The 15,864-nt window shown below is 51.7% G+C and overlaps 1 protein-coding gene across 1 annotated transcript; it reads left to right on the top strand.

Moving 5' to 3' along the window:
• The first annotated feature begins 2,560 nt into the window (after positions 1 to 2,560).
• On the top strand, positions 2,561 to 10,716 carry ASB16 (ankyrin repeat and SOCS box containing 16). The gene is made up of 5 exons (XM_004772559.3): positions 2,561 to 2,987; positions 4,787 to 5,054; positions 7,966 to 8,458; positions 8,845 to 8,958; positions 9,422 to 10,716. Exons 1-5 carry the CDS (start codon positions 2,687 to 2,689, stop codon positions 9,605 to 9,607), a joined length of 1,362 nt encoding a protein of 453 aa, XP_004772616.1. The 5' UTR covers positions 2,561 to 2,686; the 3' UTR covers positions 9,608 to 10,716.
• Positions 10,717 to 15,864: the final 5,148 nt, after the last annotated feature.

Consider the following 15,864-nt stretch of genomic DNA (forward strand, 5'->3'; position numbering starts at 1 on the left):
CCACTGCTAATCCCCCAGCTCTGCTGATGCTGCTCAGACCTGGGCCAGAGGCCACCTATACTATATGGTCTTCCCACACCTAAACCACCCCATACCCCTGGCACGCACAACCATGCCCCAGTCAATTCCCTTGAGCCCTGATCTTTAGGGCTCATGGTCCTGACCAGGGTCATGGCTTCTGGGTGCTTCATCACCCTACAGACTCAGCTCCCAGAAGGCTGGGTGGCGATACAATCCCCTAGCACTGAACTGGGCTCCCTATGGGTTCGTGTGTGGGTTGGAGTCAAAGCCGCCTTTTTCTGCCCTCAGGAAGCGAAGGACAAGAGACAGAACACAGGACATCTCGGGCTGGGCTGCTGTGAGAGTAGCCTTAGGCTTGTATGACAAGAAGGCTGCAGAGAGGCCGAGGAGGTCAACAGCCTTGCACCCCGCACGTCATGGCTACTGTATGCCTCAGAAGGAAGGGGACGCCTACCCTACCTTGGCCCCTCTTGGCCCCACCCGGCCCTGTCAGCTCCCAGCCCTGGGAACCCAGCTGTGGGTGCTCAGCCAGGCCGTTGGCGGGGCAATTAAAACACTGAATGGGTTCCAACAGGGTTAATCACAGTGGCCTTTATAGAGGCGCCTTTCTCTGAGGATCTCCAAGACCTCGAGGGGCATGATCTCATTCCTCCCTCTGGGATCTGGGAACCCCCCACCCTGGAACACCACCAAGAAGCTGGGCCCGGAGTGGGTGAAGAGCAGGGTAAGGGCAGTGCCGAAAGCAGCCCAGGCTGCTGCCACCCACTAGGGCAGGGAGATGAGTGTTTGCTCTGGCCGAGAACAAGGGCTCTCAGTCAATTCCCTGCACGTTAGGGACCGGCCTGTAATGAGCCAAGCGCTCCCGAATCCCACATTGAGACCTACTGTGTGCCAGGCCCAGGTGGGTTGCAGAGACCCTGCTGAATAAATTCGGGTCCTGCTCTGGAGCCCCCAACCAGCATGGCAGACTTTTGCCCACAGCAGGTCGGGACAGAGCCTTGACGAAGTCCGTGTGTGGTCCTCCCGGAGCAGGGGTCAGGGAATGGCCAGGAAGGCTGAAGGGCCACCAGGAGGCTCTGAGCCCAGACACTGGGCTTGCCTGGAGAGGGCTGGGGTTGCAAGCCCGCAAAAGTTTTCAAACTAGGAAATGAACCATTTTAGACAGATCCTTCCCCTTGGGCGGCAGAGCAGAGAGGCTTGGCCAAAGAGGAACACCAGAAGGCTGGGCAGGTCCCAGTGAGGGGCACTGAGACGGTGACTGACAGCTGAGAATGGGAGCTGGAGCTTGTTTGCGTGCGGGACAGGGAGAGGAAGAAGTCTGAGGTCTCTGAGCAGGGGTGGCTGCTGAGCCAGGGAGGGGAGGAAGTGCGGTGGGCAGGGGGGGCGGTGTCCACTGCGCTGGGGAAGACAGGCCAGGGCGCCCCGGACCAGGGCAACCCCGCGGGGCTGAGGGGCTCCCCGCCAGCACACTGAATGAGGTGGGGGTAGGTTAGCAGAGTTCCAGGGGGGAGGCTGGGGCTAGCACCCTTTCTGCCCCTCCCCTCTCCTTCCCTTCCCGGGCTCTTGGTAGAGCATCATCGAGCGCTATTTCACGGCCTCATTCCTCCCCCTAGAGGCTTCTAGAAGCAAAGCTGCTTTTTCCTGAGGGTGAATGGATTTGTGGCTTGAAGGTTTCTTTGGTCAGAGTCCCCAGAGTTGCCTGGGTCAACCCCTTGGCCTTCCTCAGGCAGGCAGGTGAGCCGTTTTAGGAGCTGGGGGCTGGAGGGACACAAGATTTGTGGCGGGTGGTTTCTAGAGATCGTGCTGTCGTGCTAGGAGGGTGGGGGAGAGGCTCCCATCAATGTCCATCCTCAGGTGGCCACAGCAGCAGGAGCCGAAGTGCTCCATCTACGCCATCTGGCCAGCTGGGTCCTAGTCCTCCACCGCTCACCAACTGTGACCCTGAGCGAGAAATTTTACCTTGTTAAGCCTTCAGTTCCTCATGGTTTAAATTGACATAAAAGCACCCATTTCATAGGTGATCCACTGTGGTCCTTAGCCGGATTGTATAACTCATTGTCAAAAACAAGCTTTTTACCTCCCATGAGCCAGGAAGTATGGCCCCTGGAGTAAAAATGGATGTGAAAGTGATGTCATTACCGTAAACCCCGTGCGCAAGCGCACAGTTACTGGGACCACTGCAGGCCCTGGAAGGCTGTTTGGACTCCTCTCCACCGCCCTTACTTCCCGGGCTGGGGTCTGTCCTCCAGCCAACATCTGAGAAGCTAGGGGCTCGGGCTCCCCCTCCCTGTCCTGACCATCTCCCAGAGAGACTGTTTCACTCCCCTGGGACCTTGCCAACCCAAGACCTCCTCACTCCAGAGGATTGGGATGATGCTGACCCTGGGGCTCCCGCTGCCCCCTCCAGAGGGTATCAACAGGGGCAGGGTTTGGCCCTGCCCCTGGGCTGAGGGTTGGCCCAGTACCTTCTCTGCACTAGGATCATGACTCCCGGCAAGCAGTGTTTACCAGCCCGGGAAAGGACCTATTTATAGCCTCAGCTGCTCCTCTGGCCGGGTCACGAGTGAGGGGCAGGGTGGCTCCTCTGAACGAGGGTGGTAGTCGGGCTGAGGGGAACACGGCTGTGCCCAGCTGCCGCCGCCCAGACCCCCCGGGCCCCTCCCCAATGGCCGAGGAGACCTTCCCCTTCACCTCGTCCACGCTCCGGGCTCTCCGCCTGCAGCGGGAGTGGCTAGAGTGGGAGGACCGGCGGCGGGCTGCCGCCCAGCAGTGCCGGAGCCACAGGTGCCCCCCCAGTGCCCGGGCCCGACTCACCAGGCCGCGCCGCTGCTGCCGAGACCCAGCCGTGCACAACGCTCTGTTCTCCGGTGACCTGCAACAGGTCCAAGCCCTGTTCCAAGAGGAAGATGCTGCCAACATGATTGTGGAGACTGTGAGCAACCAGCTGGCCTGGTCAGCTGAACAGGGTAGGGAGCACCCAGCGGGGCCGAAGAGCACGGAGGGAGAAGAGGGAGGGGACGGGGACGGGGAAAGGCTTGGCCCCATCCTCCTTCCGGAACACAGACTAGAACTTGCTTTTCACTTAGCAGAGATGAGGCATCGTTAGTGGTTTGTATGTCTTTTCAGGATTAAAATTACATTACCATGTGAATTACATAGGAACACAGTTATATTCTAATGCAATCTTTTCTCTGAATATGTGTGTATGTATATTATAATTTGTATATATATAAAACATATATAATTACATATATATATATATATATATAATTTAAATATTTTATTTTTAAGGGGCACCTGGCTGGCTCATTTGGGAGAGCAGGAGACTCTTAATCTCAGGGTCGAGAGTTCAAGCCCCGCAGTGGGTGTGGAGCCAACTTAAAGAAAATTTTTAAAAAAGATTTTATTTATTTGACAAAGATCACAAGCAGGCAGAGAGGCAGACACAGAGAGAGGAGGAAGCAGGCTCCCCACTGAGCAGAGAGCCTGATGCGGGACTTGATCCCAGCACCCCAAGATAATGACTCGAGCTGAAGGCAGAGGTCCAACCCACTGAGCCACCCAGGCGGCGCTCCTACTTAAAATTTTCAAAAAATTTTTAAAAATAAGTAAGATTTTATTTTATTTTTATTTTTAAAAGATTTTATTTATTTATTTGACAGAGAGAGATGACAAGTAGGCAGAGAGGCAGGCAGAGAGAGAGAAGCAGGCTCCCTGCCGAGCAGAGAGCCCGCTGCCCCGATCCCAGGACTCTGGAATCATGACCTGAGCCGAAGGCAGAGGCTTTAACCCACTAAGCCACCCAGGCGCCTCTGTAAGATTTTATCTTTAAGTAATCTCTGCACCCACCGTGGGACTTGAACTCACAAACCTGAGATCAAGGGCCACATGCTCCACCAACAGAGCCAGCCAGGCCTCCCCACATAATATATAGTTGTTTTTTTTTAATTTGAAAGAGAGAGATTGCACATGTGGTGGAGAGGGGGAGAGCGGGGAGGAGAGAGAAAATCTCCAGAAGACTCCTCACTGAGTGTGGAGCCCACTGTGGGACTCATCTCAGGACCCCAAGATCATGACCTGAGCCAAAATCCAGAGTAGGATACCTAACCGACCGAGCCATCCAGGCTCCCTGTCCCCACATAATATTTTAAATAGTCGCATAATTCATATTGTATGAGGGTCCCATGATTTATATAACTAGCGCCCAAATAGACTGGCTAGATTTGGGGTCCCAAGATGAGCCTCTCCGCCCCTCTTCTTTCCCCGCCCCCATCTCTTATTCCCCCCTCTACTCTTCCCCCACTTCCACCCTTTTCTTCCCCATCTGCCCCAGGAATATCCTAGAACTCCTAACTAGGCTCTTTGGTCACTCCCAAGCTCAGCTCCAGGCCCTTCTATGTATAGCTCAGACCCACCCCCAACCCCACAGCCGGAACACCCTAATGAACAACCAGGAACCAAGGAATCCATCAGGAGCTCAAAGATCCACAAGGTTTCCTTAACAGGATTAACTCTCCTTCCGTCCCCCTTGTGATTTTAAAGAGCAATTGCCTTTTTTTTTTTTTTCCTATGACACACATACTATACAGATTGACAAAGGCAGTTCCAATACACACTCCCAGTTGAGGGTTTGAATGAGCCCCTCTCCATAGCTACAGCCTGGGGCATGATACATGCTGGGCCAAGGGTACAAAGGAACAGCCATAGTCAGGGCCTGCCCTGTGAGTCTCATGCACCTCTCCCCAACACTGCCTGCTCTTCCCAGGGTTCTGGGTGCTGACCCCCAAGACAAAGCAGACAGCGCCCCTCACCATCGCTGCCAGCCGAGGCTACACTGACTGTGCCCGCCACCTGATCCGGCAGGGAGCCGAGCTGGATGCCCGGGTTGGGGGGCGGGCAGCCTTGCATGAGGCCTGCGCCCGGGCCCAGTCTGACTGTGTGCAGCTGCTGCTGACCTTCGGTGCCAAGGCCAACATGTTGTCCGAGGAGGGCATGACCCCCTTGCACCTCTGTACAGCGCCTGAGTCCTTGCAGTAGGTACCTGGGGGGGGGTGTGTGTGTGTGTGTGTGTGCGCACGCGCGCGTGTGCGTGCACCTCTCATACCCACATCCTCACAACAGTCTGGGAGACAGATCTCATTCCACTGGTGAGAAAACTGAGGCTCAGAAAGGTTTAGGGACTTGTTCAAGGTCACATATGCTAAGCCCAGGAGGCAAAAGCCTTGTTGCCTTTTTGGAAAACCCTGTTCCAACTATAGTCCTCTATCCCCTTTGAGTCCTCTGTAGCCGAATTCCTACCTGTTTTAAGGTGAGCATCAAGAAAGATGTTTCCCAACCTTAGTGCGAGGTCTCCCCCAAATTCCCTCCTCCCACATTTTTAAGATCAACAGGTTTTTTGGAGAGGAGCCATGGAAGGTTGGGCAAAATGGGTGAAGGGGAGTGGGAGATCAGGTTTCCGATTATGGAATGAGTAAGGCTTGGGAATAAAAGGCTCAGTGTAAGTCAGTGATATTGTAATAGCACTCTTACAGGACAGATGGTAGTTACACTTGCGAACAGAGCATAATGCATAAACTTGTCAAGTCACTAAGTTATACACTTGAAACTAATGTAACATTGAGTGTCAACTATACTTTAAAAAACAAAAACAAACAAACAAAAGAAAACGGGCTTTTTGACCTCCTGTGTGATGGTATTTGTACTTTCAAAAATCAGGTCCATAGCCAGGGCTGGACAACCGTGGTGGACAACCCCACAGCCCACATGCTCCGGACTTCTCCCTAGCCAGATCCAAATCAATGGTGGACCCAGAAGTGATTTCAATTTTCCAGCCCTTTCTTGAAAAGCTTTTTTTTTTTTTTTTTTAATGAAAATGCTTTAAAAAAAAAAGGTTTTATTTATTTATTTGACAGAGAAATTACAAATAGGCAGAGAGAGAGGAGGAAGCAGGCTCCCACTGAGAAGAGAGCCCAATGCGGGGCTCGATTCCAGGACCCTGAGATCATGACCCGAGCTGAAGGCAGCAGCCCAACCCACTGAGCCACCCAGGTGCCCCGGCATCATTTTTTTTAAAGATTTTATTTATTATTTGACAGAGAGAGACACACACACACAGCGAGATAGGGAACATAAGCAGGGGGAGTGGGAGAGGGAGAAGCCGGCTTCCTGATGAAAAGAGAGCCTGATGTGGGGCTTGACCCTAGGACCCTGGGATCATGACCTGAGCCAAAGGCAGACACTCAACCGACTGAGCCACTCACGTGCCCAGTTTAATGGCATCATTGAGTTTGTTTCATGTTTGGTTTACCCCCTGGTGATTAATGATACGTATTTGCCTCAACAGTATTCTGGCCTTTTCTAGAGACAGAGCATGTGCTCCCGTGAGATGAAGGAAGGATGGGGTGGGGAAGAAGGTGAGAGGAAGAGAGAGAATCTTTTTTTTTTTTTTTTTTAAATTTTATTTATTTATTTGACAGAGAGAGAGATCACAAGTAGGCAGAGAGGCAGGCAGAGGGGGGGGGGGAAACAGGCTCCCTGCTGAGCAGAGAGCTGGATGTGGGGCTCGATCCCAAGAACCTGAGATCATGACCTGAGCCGAAAGCAGAGACTTTAACCCACTGAGCCACCCAGGTGCCTCGGAAGAGAGAGAGTCTTAAGCAGTCTCCACACCCAGTGTTGAGCCCCAGTGGTGCTCTAACTCACAACACTGAGACCATGACCTGAGCAGAAATCAAGGGTCAGACACTTAGCCCACTGAGCCACCCAGGTGCCCCATGCTCCGGCCTATAGTTTTTCCAGGAACTGGGAGACCGTGAAACATGTGCTCCCTAAAACCTGATTGTTGTTGTTTGGTTCCGTTTGTTTTCTCTAAGGGAAAGTGGAGCAGGTCGATCCCCAAATGCCTTCCTTTGCTTGAGCGGGTGTCACTGGTCTGGAAGGGTACTCTTCAAGTTTGGCGGCAGAAGAAAATATTAGGACTTCTATTCCTTTTTCTTTCCAGCCCATACACTTTAATTTAATTTAATTTTTAAAGATTATTTATTTATTTGACAGAGAGAGAGAGAAAGATCACAAGAAAGCAGAGAGGCAGGCGGTGGGGGCCGGGGGGAAGCAGGCTCCCCGCTGAGCACAGAGCCTGATGTGGGGCTCGATCCCAGAACCCCGGGATGAAGACCTGAGCTGAAGGCTCAGGCTTAACCCACTGAGCCACCCAGGCTCCCCATCCCTTTAATTTTCTTTCTTTCTTTTTTTTTTTTTTTAAGATTTTATTTATTATTTATTTGACAGAGAGAGATCACAAGTAGGCAGAGAGGCAGGCAAAGAGAGAGGAGGAAGCAGGCTCCCTGCTGAGGAGAGAGCCCGATGCGGGACTCGATCCCAGGACCCTGAGATCATGACCTGAGCCGAAGGCAGTGGCTTAACCCACTGAGCCACCCAGGCGCCCACCCTTTAATTTTCTATATGTAACATTCATAGTGGACATGGTCATGGGTTTTCAAAACTTTTTGTGCTATCAAAATGTTAGGAGACCACTGGCATGTGATTCAGAACCAGGTCTTGGGGTCCCAATCTACTCAAGGAGTCAGGTTTTGGAACTAAAGATTAGCCCATGATTGGAATTTACCGAGGAAATAAACAGATTCTGGAAGGGACCATCTGAGGCAGAGACTAGCATTCTGGCACAGCCTCTACCCTGCTGTGTGTCCTTGGCTGTACCGCTGTCTTTCTCGGCTGAGTTTTCCATCAGAAGACTGAAGATGCTCCTGGTGACATCGTGGACCTCGCAGCTCTGCTGTCGGTCATGGGGCTTCCGTGAGTCTGATGGTGGACACCAAGGCTCGCCTTGCGGGCATGCAGGGTGGGAAGGAAGGGGGGAAAGGGATGACAGCAGACCAGGTCTTGGTCCCTCAGGATTTGTCTCTGGGTCTTGTGCCTTGTCCCCAGGTGTGCCAAGCTGCTGCTGGAGGCGGGAGCGACTGTGAACGTGGCGGCACAGGACAGCGAGGTGACCCCCCTGCACGTGGCAGCGGCTCGTGGCCTGGAGGAGCACGTGGCTCTCTACCTGGAGCACGGAGCCAACGTGCACCTGCGCACCAGCCAGGGCGAGACCGCCCTGAACGCCGCGTGCGCGGGGGCCGAGGGCCCGGGCAGCGGCCGACAGCACCATGCGGCCGCGCGCCGACTCCTAGCGGCCGGGGCTGATCCCCGCGCTGCCGGCCGCAAGCGCCACACGCCGCTGCACAACGCCTGTGCCAATGGTTGCGGGGCCCTGGCCGAGCTGCTGCTGCGCCACGGCGCCTGCGCTGGAGTGCCCAATGCAGCGGGCCACACGCCCATGGACTGTGCCCTGCAGGCCGTGCAGGACGCCCCCAACTGGGAGCCCGAGGTCCTCTTCGCTGCGCTGTTGGACTACGGGGCCCAGCCTGTGCGCCCGGAGGTGCGCGGGGAGAACCTGTGAAAGGAGGAGGCCGCAGTTGGGCGGGATGCCTGTGACTGCAATTCCCCTACCACCAGGGAAGGGGGGGTGACAAGAGGCTGAGAGCCAGGTCCTGTAGGCAAAGGTCTGTCCTCACCTTGAGAAGGACCACTGAGAACTATAGGGGTGCGTGTGGAAGGAGAACAGCTCCCCAGGAAACTGGTGGGGGCAAAGAGGTTGCAGCCCCCTGAAGGTGGGGTAAACTGGGGCAGAGGAAAGCCTGAGGAGAGACTCAGACCTTAGCCTCCCAAATTTGCACGTGAGGGAGGCTTTGGTTTAGGCTGACCTTGGTTCTGCCCTAGGCTGGGAGAGCCATGGTGATCCTAAGACCCTCTTTTGATTCCTAGATGCTGAAACACTGTGCTAACTTCCCTCGGGCCCTGGAAGTCCTGCTCAATGCCTACCCTTGTGTCCCCTCCTGTGATACCTGGATGGACGCAGTCCTCCCAGAGCTGTGGCAGGTATGTCCACCCCAGGGGCACAGCTCCTTCCTGAGTACTGGGGAGATGGAGAGGAAGGACGAGCCCTAGGCCTCATCCCTCCAGGATGGGCTTCCCAGGGTCTCCTGTGTCCCCCCACCCCCCGCCAAGCAGCTCAGAACAAGCTCTAATCCCACACATCTCCCCAGCCTCTCTCACTGTACCATCGTGGGCATTAATCAGGTAGCTCTGACTCAGAGGGCACTGTGCCAGCATCTGTGGAGTGGTGAGTGCAGACATGGCCGAGCCTCCACCCTACAGAGTGGTCCCGTCTTCCATGACCCCTGCAGGGCTTCTGGGTTCTGAACCCAAGTCTTTCAAGATGCACCAAACCCCAGGGTGGGTATTGCAAATTCCCCGGGGCCCCTGGTGCTAGGTCATCCCCAGATGGAAGGGCAGGGTCAAGGGTGCTGGGCCATCTGATCTTGTTCCACTCCTGGCTTAGGAGCACGAAGCCTTCTACATCTCAGCCCTGAGCATGGCGAACCAGCCGAGGCGGCTGCAGCACCTGGCCCGGCTGGCTGTGCGTGCTCAGCTGGGCAGCCGCTGCCGACAGGCCGCCGCCCACCTCCCCCTGCCCCCTGTCCTCAGGGACTATCTGCTGCTGCGTATTGAGGGGCGTATCCAGTGAGCCCTCGGTGAGGGTGCTCCCGGAGCTCATACTGCCCCCTCCATCCGTCATCTCCCTACAATCCCGGAGGACCAACCCCTGGCTCCCTTGTCTACACGCCCCGTGCTCTCCCCGGCCAGCTCCCCCATTCACTGGCTTCTAGAGCTACTTGCTGACCTCCCTCCTGACCTGAGCTTCAGCTTCCAACGGGATGATCTGCATACTCAGCCTTCGTCCGCCATCTCTTTTGCTTAAGCGGATGGCCCTTCCAGCCCAAGCCAGTTGGGGGTGATCCTTATCGCCCCCTGACCCGTGTACCTGTTTGGCCTCCTAAAGTGTGCGCTACTCTGCTTGTGCCCAAACTGCCTTTGTTGCTTGAAGGGAGGCCCTCCCTGCTTGGTCTTGAAATCCACGCCACGCAAGGATGCCGGAGTTTCTTTTGGGAATCACAACTCTGATTCCTGGTGGCTCCTTGCCACGGTCAGGCTAAAATCTAAATTCAGTAAGGGAGACCCATCTTCCTCCCCTGCCTCCGCCAAGTTTTCTGGCCTTCTGATCGCCCTTCCGCCTCTGAGGTTCTTGTAATCTAGCCTCACCAAACCAGGCAGACTTACGGGTTCCTGGATATGACCTGCTCTGATTGGCCTCTGGGCATTCTGCATGTGCTGTTCCCTCTGCCTGGTACACACCCTTCCTACATTTTTTGACTGGGTCAAAGCTAATTTGACTCAACCCACTAGCACGGTCTCCTCAGAGCCTTCCTTGGACTGCACTTACTTAATTAAGGGCCTGTGCCTGCCTCAGCTTGACTGGGACTGGGACTGTATTCCTTGAAAAGGCATGTGAGCAAATGGTTGTTGAGGAAGGAAGAAATGCATGATCCCTGGGACCCTTTTATGGTCGAGTCTCCCGCCCCACCCTGCCCCAACCAGGGATGCACGATGTCTTAAACAATGATCCCTACACGTGTGGTCTCGAAGGGCCTGTGACAGACAAGCCACTAGCTGCCCCTTCACTCTCTCATTCCCTCCTCTGGTCCCAGAGTCAAAAGTACCATCCTTCATCTTTAAGAGGAATCTTTTAAGCCAAGCCAGTGTTTGTGAATGCAAATAAACAATGTGTGCCCAGAACTCAAGCGTGGATGTGTTAGGTCACATGTGCCTGAGCTACCTCTCACTCCACGTTTATCGCCTCACCACGGAGCAACTGTTGCTCTTGTGATAGGATAAAGGGTATAGGAACAACAGAAGGCCGTTGCCAGACCCCAAGCCTGTAGTACCCACCACAGGAGGGTCCTTTGGCTGAGGGACCTTGGGCTGTCCACTCCATTACCATTTGGAGTCCCACAGTAGAGACGGGACAGGAGTCCACCAGGGTCGGCCTCCTGCAGCTGTCGCCAGCCTCCTCGCCTCTGTGGAGAGTTGTATCTGCAGAGATTCCTTCCCTTTCTCCAACGCAAAGGCAATTTTGTACCATCTTATGTAGAGCCACAAACTCTCCTTTCTAGAAGAAATGTTGGCTTTCATTTCGCAGAGCCAAAAGGCCCGACGGAAGAGAAAGAAATGCTTTGTGGTCCTGGGCCTAAGCTGGTAGCCTGGCTCTCAGGTTGTGGGGACGGTGGGGGGAGGAAGATGCTGAGCTGTCTGCCCTCTTCCAGGAGGTAGACCCCAGCGAGCTCAGCCTTTTCTGTTGTATTTACAACTATGACAAAAGACCCACTTAAAAAAACAACTGAGAGGGGCGCCTGGGTGGCTCAGTGGGTTAAAGCCGCTGCCTTCGGTTCGGCTCAGGTCATGATCTCAGGGTCCTGGGATCAAGCCCTGCATCAGGCTCTCTGCCTGCTTCCTCTCTCTCTCTCTCTCTGCCTGCCTCTCTGACTACTTGTGATCTCTATCAAGTAAATAAATAAAAATCTTAAAAAAAAAAAAACCTGAGAGATACATGAGATTATGAGTATTATTTGGGGTAGGAGATTTTCCTGGGTGAAAGCATAAAAGAAAAGATTAAAGGATCTGGATGCAGAAACAATTTAAATTTGATTATAGGGGCGCCTGGGTGGCTCAGTGGTTTGGGCTGCTGCCTTCGGCTCAGGTCATGATCTCAGGGTCCTGGGATCGAGCCCCGTATCGGGCTCTCTGCTCCGCAGGAAGCCTGCTTCCCTCTTTCTCTCTCTCTCTCTCTGCCTGCCTCTCTGCCTACTTGTGATCTCTGTCTGTCAAATAAATAAATAAAATCTTTAAAAAATAAATAAATAAATAAATTTGATTATAAAAGCACCGAATCATAAACATAAGTGAAAGACAAAATATTGGGGGAAGAAATCCGCAACTAAAAGATTTCATTTCCTGGGGCGCCTGGGTGGCTCAGTGGGTTAAAGCCTCTGCCTTCGGCTCAGGTCGTGCCCTGAGATCGAGCCCCTCATCAGGCTCTCTGCTCAGCAGGGAGCCTGCTTCCCTTCCTCTCTCTCTCTGCCTACTTGTGATCTCTCTCTCTGTGTGTCAAATAAATAAGTAAAATCTTTTAAAAAAAAAAAAAAAAGGACTTCATTTCCTTCACCTGGGAGGATGGGAACGGCATCTGTTTTATTTGCCTCTGGTGACTTGATGGCTGTGCAGGGCTTTGCAGAGACTGGACACTCCACTCTTTGCCCAATCAACGAGTCAACCTTACCAGCCATGAGGGAAATGCAAATTAAAGCAATCAGAAGATACTGCTACCCCGCTAGATAGAGGGAAATGGTGAAGGTCAATAACAGGGAGAGCGCATGAAGACCTAAAGATGGAAATTCTTGCTCATCCTGTTGGTGGGAAAGGAAATTGCTTTCTTTGGTGGGCAATCTAGCAGCACCCTTACCCTTAAACACCGCTCCCCATTACTCAGAAGGCTGGTACGCACGGAACATTCACCCCAGCACTGCCAGCAACAAAGCGACATGTGGGAGGTGGTGCACAAATCCTTCCTCTGGAATACAATGCAGCCCTTACAAAGGGTAGTCCCCGCCACAGGAAGGAACCAGGGAGGGATGCCAAGTGACTGTCATAGGCGTGGCCTTGAAAAGATCGCCTAGACTGCTGTTCAAGAGAAGAAACAAGTCGGAAAACGACATGTACAGCCAACAAGGCCAAACCTCATGATTGTAGATGGAAGAGAAAAAGGTCCAGAAGCAGGTGCCCAAGAATGCTCCTCTGGGGAGGGAAGAAGACTGTGCCAGTGGGGCATTTTATGGTCCGGGTTTAAAATTTTTTAAAAATTTCAATCCCACTATTTTAAAAAGATTTTATTTATTTATTTATTTGACAGAGAGAGAGAGAGAGAGAGAGCGAGCACACAAGCAAGGGGGCAGCAGACAGTGGGAAAGAGAGAAGCAGGCTCCCTGGAGCCGATGTGGGGCTTGATTCCAGCACCCTGAGATCATGACCTGAGCCGAAGGCAGAGGCTTAACCCACTGAGCCACCCAGGCACCGCTTATTTATTTTTTAAAAGATTTTATTTGGGTGCCTGGGTGGCTCAGTGGGTTAAGCCGCTGCTTTTGGCTCAGGTCATGATCTCAGGGTCCTGGGATCGAGTCCCGCATCGGGCTCTCTGCTCAGCAGGGAGCCTGCTTCCCTCTCTCTCTCTCTCTCTGGCTGCCTCTCTGTCTACTTGTGATTTCTCTCTGTCAAATTAATAAATAAAATCTTTAAAAAAAAAGATTTTATTTATTTATTTGATAGAGAGAGAGAGAGAGCACAGTGAGAGAGGGAACACAAACAAGAGGAGTGGGAGAGGGACAAGTGGCTTCCTGCTGAGCAGGGAGCCCAATGCAGCGCTCGATCCCAGGACCCTGGGATCATGACCTGACCCGAAGGCAGACGCTCAATGACTGAGCCACCCAGGCGCCCCCCTGAAGTAAGTTTAATCACCACCCTCGGATAGGTTCAATAGGAGTCTAAATAGGGGGGTACTCCTGGGAGCAGCCTGGGTAAAATTTTTTTAAAGGAAGAAAACACAAAAGACCTAACAATTAATTTACAAAGTGGCTGATGAAACATGAAAAACTGAAAACCTCACTAGTGACCCAATGAATGAAATCAAAGGAACAGACACGCTTTTGTCTGTGAGATTGGCAAACATGGCATGAATGACAGAGAGTGGCTAGGGAAAGAGCAGTTTTAGTAAAACAGATTTCTTATACACACATTGGCCTAAGGCAGCATTCCAGGACTCACAGATTTATTCACTATTCAATAGCTATCTTAACTGCACACACAAGTGTAAAAATGCCTAAATTCCATAGGATAAGAAAAGCAAACATCCCAAGAACTCTATCATGAAAAATGTCCAAGGAGCTCAGATCCATTAAAATACACTGTTATGGGGCACCTGGGTGGCTCAGTCAAGGGTCCGACTGGGTTTCGGCTCAGGTGGTGCTCTCCCATCATAAGATCAAGCCCCATGTTGGATTCTGCACTCAGTAGGGAGTCTGCTTTGGATTCTCTCTCTCTCTGCCCTTCCCCATGCCCCTTTAAATAAATAAATCTTTAAAAACAAAGCAAAACAAACAACACAACGCAGTTTGCTAAGTGTTCTGGCAGAAGTCAGTCCATGCAGCTTGGGAAACGAGACTATAGGTACCAAACCCCAAACAGATACCTGGTACCTGGAGCCATGAAAAAGCCAGATGTGCTGGCCCCTAGACAGGGCAGGCCTGGCCATGGGCTCTGCCTTCTTGGGCTTCAGAGGTCACTGGTCAGTCATTTATTCCCTAATCAGATTTCACTTCCCTTCTTTTCCTCCATTCTTTCCTCCTTATAACGTCTTATAAACATCTTCAGGGTTGTCACGTCTCTCAGAACCTCCACCCATTTATTCCCTGCCCTCTCTCACTTCCATCCTGTTTTAGGGGAAGAGAAACAGTCGTAGGCACGACTCACACTGCCGTGGAAATGGAAATAGGTGCACCAGGTGTATCAAAACCTGAACAATGTGAGCACCCTTTGATCCAGCGATCCCATCTTCAGAAATTTATCCTAGGGAAAGACATCATGGGTGTGAACAAAAATCTGTCATCAAAGACGCATAAAGAGGTTTATGAAAACATTGTTTAAAAGCAAAGTACTGAAAACCATCTAAATGTCCATCCAAATGAGATAATTAGCTAAAAAGCTAGGGAGCAATATGGAAAATGGTACTGTTGAACAGCTACTTAAAGCTATGCTATGATGCTATAAAAATATTCAATGACACAGGAAAAATTTTATGGTATATAGTTGAGTGAAAAAAAGGAGGGGGCCAAATATTGGCAATTAAGATCGTATATATAGAGAGAGGAAATGAAAGAGTGAGCTCGAGCACTAGATGACTTTAGCTATAGCACTAATGGCAAATTTGGATATTATGTGAGCCTCAGTTTCCAAACCTATAAAATGGGTACAATAAGAGCTACTTGACAGGGCTCCATAAGATAAGGTATATGAAGTACTTAGCACAGTACCTGGCACATAATAAACTCTCAAAAGCATTAATGGTGGTTCAGCTCATTAGTTTATTCATTCCCTCAAGCATTTATTGAGAGCCCTTGAACTTGCTACTCTGTCTGGAAATTTGCTTGGTAACCTTATTCACTCTTCAGAATTCTGTTTAACTGTACCCTACCCCTCCTGCATTCTTCAAAATAAAAACATGCTTTGGCTCAGGTCATGATCCGGGGGTCCTGGGATCGAGCCCCGCATCTGGCTCCCTGCTTGGCGGGAAGCCTGCTGTCCCTCTCACACTATGTCTCTCTCTGTCAAATAAATAAATAAAATGTTATAAAAATAAAAGGGTTTAAATGGTAAATTTATGTGTATTTCACAATAAGGCTTGGAAAAAAGAATAAGAAGCCAGACAGCTTGATTCCATTTATACAAGGTATGAAAACAGAGGAAACTAATCTATGGTAAGGAAAGTCGTAATACTCTTTGTAAGGTGGTGGCTGGAAGAGGACATGAAGGGGGACTTTGGGGTCATTTTTTATTTCTTTATCTCAGTGCTGGTTCCACTGAGTTCAGTTCCAATCAGTTCAGTTGGTGAAAACTACCGAACTCTTCACTTGTCTGTTTGCCCTCTCTGCCTTTTTTATACCTGAACCAAAAGTTCACCAGAAAACAACAAAAATCCTGACATGTCTTTGGGAAAAAAGTGTTTTTAAACATTTGTTTACGTATTTTAGTGAGAGGAAGGGAGAGCGTGAAGGGGGTAGAGGCAGAGGGAGAGGGAGAGTACCAAGCATGGAGCCCCTAGGGAGGGGGAACTCAATC

The sequence above is a fragment of the Mustela putorius genome, unplaced genomic scaffold, assembly GCF_011764305.1.
Source record: "Mustela putorius furo isolate JIRA1106 unplaced genomic scaffold, ASM1176430v1.1 tig00000487_pilon_pilon_pilon, whole genome shotgun sequence".
Taxonomy (NCBI): Eukaryota; Metazoa; Chordata; class Mammalia; order Carnivora; family Mustelidae; genus Mustela; species Mustela putorius.